Source organism: Sprattus sprattus (genome assembly GCF_963457725.1).
Source record: "Sprattus sprattus genome assembly, chromosome: 18".
In the NCBI taxonomy this organism is placed as follows: domain Eukaryota; kingdom Metazoa; phylum Chordata; class Actinopteri; order Clupeiformes; family Clupeidae; genus Sprattus; species Sprattus sprattus.
Window position 1 is genome coordinate 13,379,879 of NC_137916.1, and position 7,697 is coordinate 13,387,575.

The 7,697-nt window shown below is 37.4% G+C and overlaps 1 protein-coding gene across 1 annotated transcript; it reads left to right on the plus strand.

Annotated features, from left to right (window-relative positions):
- Positions 1–3,502: 3,502 nt before the first annotated feature.
- sgms2a (sphingomyelin synthase 2a) lies at positions 3,503–6,422 on the plus strand (the record flags this gene model as incomplete). Its single annotated transcript, XM_080856163.1, has 5 exons — positions 3,503–3,915; positions 4,030–4,147; positions 4,474–4,627; positions 4,894–5,060; positions 6,237–6,422. The coding sequence occupies 5 exons, from the start codon at positions 3,503–3,505 to the stop codon at positions 6,420–6,422; spliced, it is 1,038 nt and encodes a 345-aa protein (XP_080712289.1).
- Between the last annotated feature and the right edge of the window lie 1,275 nt (positions 6,423–7,697).

Sequence of the window (7,697 nt, forward strand, 5' to 3'; positions counted from 1 at the left end):
TTCGACTTCAGTTTGAGTTGCTACTGATGAATCTAAGCTTTATTACCATCAAAGTTTCACATCCTTCCTTAAACACCGAGATAACAGAAATAATAAGCACACAGTTTGTATACTGGATAGCCTATCTTGTTTGCTGACCGGACAAAACATTATTTAAAACAGCAAAATAAGGTTTGTGCTGCTGTCAATATTATGTTTTTTCTCTCACGTGAAGCTGAAGCTGTTTCATATGCAATCAGAGCAAAACAATCTGTCGGTGAAGACTGTACATCTGTGTCTGGGAGGAGTCAACATGTAGGAGTCCCATGTGCTTATATTCAATCGCTGTCAAAACCTTAGATGTTTGGCACGCTTGTACTGAAGCGCATCGGACGGACTCGAGGGATTTCGGGTAAGTTAGACACGACTCTTTGTCTAAACAGTGCAAGATCTTTGATTTATATCGAGCACATAAATCAGTTGGAATCTCTATAGGAAAGTTATTCTGAATAAAGTTGTCTGATTAACATGAACAAACTAGATGAAAATATCCTGTTCCAGAGATAAGTAGAGATTCTGAATAAAGTTGTCTGATTAACATGAACAAACTAGATGAAAATATCCTGTTCCAGAGATAAGTAGAGCCGATACAGAAGTGTCCAGTGCAGTGGACAGTGTTTCTGAAAGTCTTAGGACGAATGTCCTTCAGTTTTACAAGTCCTTCTGAAGCTAACACAGGTTAAGCAAGACCCCTGATGGACTGACTTGTTCTCGATTGCTATCTACATCCATTGTCGAAATTTCAGTGGAACTAAACTATTATTCCAGTCCTGTAAAGAAGGTTTCTTCAATTTGTTTTTAAGCTTATGAAATTAAATGATTATGTTTATGAATGGATTCGTTTAATTAATAGCCTACATATGATGTTGTCAGTATGCTATAACCTGTTGTTTAAGATGAATCATGTGAACTAATCAGGGCGCTCAATTGCTATTCAATTGTTTAGTGAGGTTTCTGTTGAATCCCACAAGTTTGAATAATTGTGTTAAGAACCATTCAAAAACATGAAAATTAAAATTAAGACAGCTGAGTAGCTGATTTGAAGTAGGTCTGTATACTTCTCTCTCTTGCTCCATCCAGGCCATTTAGGAAACAGCCATGTTGAGCTGCAAGGTAGATGTTAAACTGTGGTGCATACTGTAAGTATATTTAGAAAGCCTAAGTCAGAAGACACACCCTTCTGCCCTGTAATTTTACTGGCATAGACTTTCTTCATGTGGTTTTGCCCACTATGGGTGTAACCAGCTCAAGTGGATGGAGCAGCAGTAGGCTGAATGTGCATCTAACATGACCTAGAAGCAGTTCCTTATCGGGTATTTGCACCTTAATCACCTACCACATCCGCAAATTGCCACTTAAAGTTTTTTGTGATTAGTATTTGTGTCTGTATATAAGTAGCTGGTGTTTTCATCCAAATAAGTTCACAGCATATTAACTGTTTTCAGTTGTTTGTTCCCTTAACACTTTAGTATTGTATAAATCACATTAATCACATATATGCGCACAAACACACACGTACACATACACACACACACACACACACACACACACACACACACACACAAACACATGCGCGCGCACACACACACACACACACACACACACACACACACACTTACACACCAGTACCAGTTTAGTATCTGTTTTCATATCATGTTACAAATGTTTGTCTGGTTTGATTTGAAGCCTTTGTGTTGGAACAACCTGAATTCTCTGCATTTAGTTTGTTACCTTTGAAGAGCATAAAAGTTTTAGAAATAGAAGTTATGTTTAATAATCATCTTCTTCTATGTCAGTTGAGGTATGGCAGCTTCTAGTGTGGTTTGTTTTATTTTTAAACTCTTTCAAGTCCATATATTAAGTTTCTGTGAAGAGAATAACACTACAATTTTCAGTAATATGTCATTAAGAGTACGCACAACTGCAAACGCTCACAGCACCACAACCTTTGCTTTTGCAAAGGAAACCCTTCATCATGAAGCAGCTGGGTGGGCCCATTTTAAGGCAGAGAAGCTGTGTTAGCTGGTCCATTTTAAATAATATGTACCTCTAAAGTAACATTTCTGCACCCCTAGTAACAAATGTACCCATTGGAAAGGTACAACATTAGTACCTAATGAGGTAACAGCTGGGGTGCAATTAACACCTTAAGGACCATTTCTGTACCTTACAGAATACTTTTCTGACAACTTTGGGTAGCCCTATTTCTATAAATTTCGGAAATGTAATGTAAATAATGAATATCTGCATACATATATTCCCCATAAGGATTATTTCAGAAACACTAACTGACTAATCATGTGCTTGTGGAGGTAAATGAATCCACAACAATTGTTGATTGTTGAAAAGATTTTGACTAATACAACATGTTTCCACACATCGACCTTGTCCATGTCAGCTTAAGCGTTTACTCTCTGCAGGTATTTTAATGTTGCTGTCTTTCATTCCTCATCAGCATGGTTCCTATGTAACCATGGAGGTATTTTTAGTTATTTTAGATATCTGTTATGCGGCCATCTGGTTGCAGAGAAACATCAACCCTTAAAATCTTTCCAATCTTGACTATCAATCGTGCATACTTCCCCGGTCTGGATGATATGCCTGTACCAAATCATTTTGGTCATCTGAAATTAGTCCGCCAGTGTATCTCCTTGGTGTATGCCACCCTTGATAGTCAGTTTTGTGATTGTTTTTTATTTGACCTCAAGTACTGTTCTCAACATAATCACTTTGCTCTAGTTGAAGACCTGAGTTGTACCTGAGTTTGAGAAGACCGATAGACAGACACTTTATTGATCCCAAAGAAAAATTAGTAAACTACTAGTTTATATGACACGTACAAAAGTACCAATACCCACTAGAAAAACAGAATGCAGCAGGAAAATTAATAATTTAGCCACCAAAACCGCTACACACAGCTGTCAATATGAAAACTCGATGTGCCTAAGGAGGGTGTGCCAAAGTAAGGTGATTACCAGTGCAATGATACTAATTATGTAATTGTGCACAGACCTTTTATTATCCTTATTATTATTATGATTATTCGCCCTGTTTTTCCCACCTCAACTCTTTTTTTTCTCACCTTATAATAATTTGCTGCAATGATCACAACAAACCCTTGCAAGATCGTGGAGCGACTGCTTTACTCACTACAAAAGTTATCATAGGATAATTGAAATTATAATACCAAATATTAAACTACTAATAAACTACTGGGTCTACTTCAGTAAGTGCATGCTCAGGAAAGAGATTCCATCTGACCTACAGACATTAGCACAGTACAGTACAGAATACAAATAATGTGTGTGTGGTGAATAAAGGTTGTGGCATTATTTTATAGGAATTTCCTGGGTGATAAACCACAGTCATCCATCTATTTCAACCGAGGAGCTGGTGCCAGTATCCCACATCACTGGAAAGAGGGGCTGTTACTGAAGAAATCAAGCAGGATTCCATTAACACAATGGCTGACAAAGACCTAACCAACAATAATGCGAGTCATGGGGCCCATTCCGCCTGCCCTGTCCACACAGCTCTTGTGTCAGGCAATGGGAAATGTAATGGGAAATGTAAGACACATGTGAAAGGTGGAGATAACACCAAGATCAGCATCCCTGAAGGCAAGTGCAAACCACTTCCTCTAGAGTGGTGGAAGACTCTCATCGCCCTCACCTATGCTGTGTTCAACTTGGTCTTAACCACTGTCATGATCACAGTTGTGCATGAGAGGGTCCCATCCAAAGAGAGTAGCCCCCCCTTACCAGATAAATTCTTTGATTATATTGACCGTGTGAAGTGGGCCTTTGTAGTGACAGAAGTGAATGGGATCGTCTTGTCATGTATCTGGTTTATACAGTGGAGTTGTCATAAATACAGGTAAGGATCTGCTTCGCAGATGTTCTGTGTGGCTACATGTGTTTCACACTTTTAAAGGTGAATGGTTGAAAAGCGTCCATACCCTGTATGATTTCTTTCTCTTTTTTTATACAGGGCCATTGTGGCCAGAAGGTTCTTCTTCCTTATGGGCACTCTGTACATGTACCGCTGCATCACGATGTACATCACCACCTTACCTGTGCCAGGGATGCATATGACTTGTGCTCCTAAGGTACAGAGACATCTAGGCTCTGTGTCTATCATACTGCGTCTCCTAAAGTATACATTTATTCTCAGTTTTGGGATATTTCATGTTCACAAGCTCTGTCTTCACATTTACATTGCACTGTGTCTTTAAAGATCAACATACAATAATCATTAATTTTGTCAGTTTTAAGCATATTCTTTAATACAGTGGGAATTGAAAGGAACATAATGCTATTTTTGTTTCCAGTGTTGTGAAGACATGATCATAACTATTGGTTAATGTAATGGTTAATCTGTGTTGTATAGCTGATGGAACAATTTAAACATTTACCCATTTCTTTCCTCCACCAGCTAAATGACGACTTCCAGGCCAAGTTGCAGCGTGTTATCCAGCTCATTTCTGGGGGTGGCCTGTCAATCACTAACTCACATCTCTTATGTGGGGATTTTCTCTACAGTGGCCACACGGTTATGCTTACGCTGACCTACCTGTTTATCAAGGAGTGTAAGTCCAAATTTTCAACTGGTTTTGCTCGGAGACCCTCATCACTAGGCAATCTTAACTCAAACCTTAATTTATTGTTCTGTTTTACCCTGACATAGCATTGGAATCAGAAAGTCCAATTGCTGTATGGCCATGCATATATGTCATACATTGCTCAAAGGCAAAACTTCAACATTCATAGTATTATCAAAGCAAAGTGATGGAATATTGCATTAAGGCTGTGACCAAAACTACCAGTTTTAAAAAACCTAATCTTCTCACCCCAGACTCACCACGATCCTTCTGGTGGTATCACCTGCTGTGTTGGCTGACGAGTGCTGTGGGCGTGGTGTGTATACTTGTAGCTCATGAACACTACAGCGTGGACGTGGTTGTAGCGTACTTCATCACTTCCCGGCTTTTCTACTGGTACCATACCTTGACCAATGTACAGGTATCTTATCGTTTCCTCATATTCCTACTGATGTTTGCACCCACCCAATTATTCAGTTTAGCAGCGGACCCTTCATTCCACTACCAATGGGATCACATTAGGAGAACAGAGCCATTTCAAAACTAATTAAATTTAACAAATTGTCTGTGAACATGAAAACTTGAAGGACCCTTTACAGATAAGGTTATTGGAGTCCCAATTACTGCAAACAAAATGTAATTTAATATATTTGATTTTATTTGATAATATTAAACCGGTAATGAGGCTCATCCTTGTTTCAAATTCATAACTGACAGGCTAAACAGAAATGGGCTAATTTGCATTTCATTGTCCTGATTTCCTGGGACACCATGTTTCAAGTGGTTTTATTTTTGAAGGCTGAGTCATTTGTTTCATTTGCCATTTGTAGAGCCTTGAGCCCTCACTAAAGCTGGTTTGAATTTGCCACCAAAATGAATGTTCTGACCAACAATTGTTCATTCCACCTGCAAGAATCAAAGAGATATGTTAATTTGCCTCGTCACAACTACTTAGTTATATGTTCATTAAATAATGTAGCAGTTTGGGTTTGTAGGCTGGCTTTTAGAATGGTCATGTATTAACCATTATGCTAATCTGTCTGAGTCTTACAGAAAGTGACACTTAAATTACACTAAACTATCTTGCTTAGGCAGTTTACTTTAGCTTTTACAGTTTTTGTAATATTTAGTTCATCTTAAATGTTGCTGCTGCACTTGTTCCAAATTCTTTGATACTAAATGATTCCAAAATAACATTTCTTGTCCATTTTTTTAATCTTGTATATAGTAATGTTTGTTTAAATCATTAAAAATCAACTGAAACATCTGTTGAATATAAGACATAAAATGTTTTAAAATGGAGACAAAAAAACCGAAAGGCACTAAGACAAGATAGCTACTAAAATGTACATACTAACTAGCTAGCTTAATTTAAGAAAATAATAGTGAAATCAAAATGCACTGCATGACCCACTGCTTGAGATGACCCACAGGTGTGTCCAATGTCACCCCCCAATCTACTGTTACTGTACTGTACCATGTACTTCGGTTTACCATGTTCCCACATTTAAATGTTTAGTATAAGAAAAAGAAAATGTTTCTTCGTCGCTTTTTCACTGACACCTTCAGAGATAATTATTTTCTGTGCCGTTTACAGGCTCTCAGGACATCACCAAACAACTACCTCACCCACACATGGTGGAATCCGGTGTTTAACTTCTTTGAGAGGAATGTGCAGACCAAAGTGCCTTGCTGCTACCGCTCGCCAATCACCTGGCCTCCTACCTGTTTCAACAATCGTTGTAAGAAGTATTCTGAAGTCCAGAGTACCCCTGAGGAATGACCTATCCATATGAACAGCATTTATTAAATGTACACACTGTTTGTACACACTGTAGTTGGCCTTTTGACAAATGTTCTTTTCTGACTAAAAGTTTTTCCCAAAAGTACCTCAGCGTTGGTGTTTCGTAAATCGATCATGAAAAACGTAATCATGCAAAAACCTTTCCCTTAAACAAACTATTGGTAAGCTAGCATTCATCCAGACCTCAGACAGGCTAATTATATCATTTTATGGTCACTGTACAGCCTGATAGAGGTTGGACTTCACCCCCTTCATTCACTACATTGGTATAGAGTAAGGTAGAGAAAGCCCTTGCTCCCCTGATGTCCCGTTATTTATCCCAGTTTTGTTTAATGTATATCTGAAGCCATTTAACATCATCCACAAGTGGTTGTGATCACTGAACCCAAGACTGCCTTTTATTGGAGAGCTGGTTGGCTTGGTTGCTATGCTATTAGAGAAACTACTGAATTCATGTGAAGTTTCATAGTTTTAGTAGCTTTCATAATTGTTCACCATAATTGTTCTCAACACAGTGAAAATATTGCTAGATGCCCCAAAGAAATCATAATGGATCAATATCTTACAGCATATCAACTGAATAATTTAAAATATGCAACTCTTTATTCAAGGTATGTTGATATGCATTTCTTGTAATATAACTTGGTGTTATAACAAAGGTATGCCATCTAGAAACCCAATCATACTTCCTTACTCTTCCTTACACTTTTTATTTTTGGTTAAATTCTGTTTTGATTCTGTGAATTTGTATAAATATCTCTATCTATGTCATACTGTCCTGTATTCCAGAAAGTTTGCAATGAAACTCTATATTCAATGGCTAGTTAAAAGTACTTTCATATTCTATATTATTGCGATCCTTTATTCATTGATTATTATTTTTATTGAATTTCACTTGAAATTTGTATGTTATTTCATTTTTTTTCTTCCTTTTTCTAAACTTTTCTTTGCTCAGGGAGGCTACCACACATTTCTTTTACACCGATTCCTATCAAACTACAATAAATGAAATGCATTAGAATGACTGAAATAATAATATCATGCTCCAATGCTAGCACTATATATAATACAGTGCCCTCCACAATGATTGGCACCCCTAGTGAATATGAGCAAAACAGGCTATGAAAAAATATGTCTTTGCTGTTTATCCTCTCTGTCTTTCACTCGAAATATACACAAAAATCTTTCATTGAAGTAAATAAAAAAAATAAAAAAAACATTGACATTAAAAAAAGATTTTTTTTCCCAAAAAAT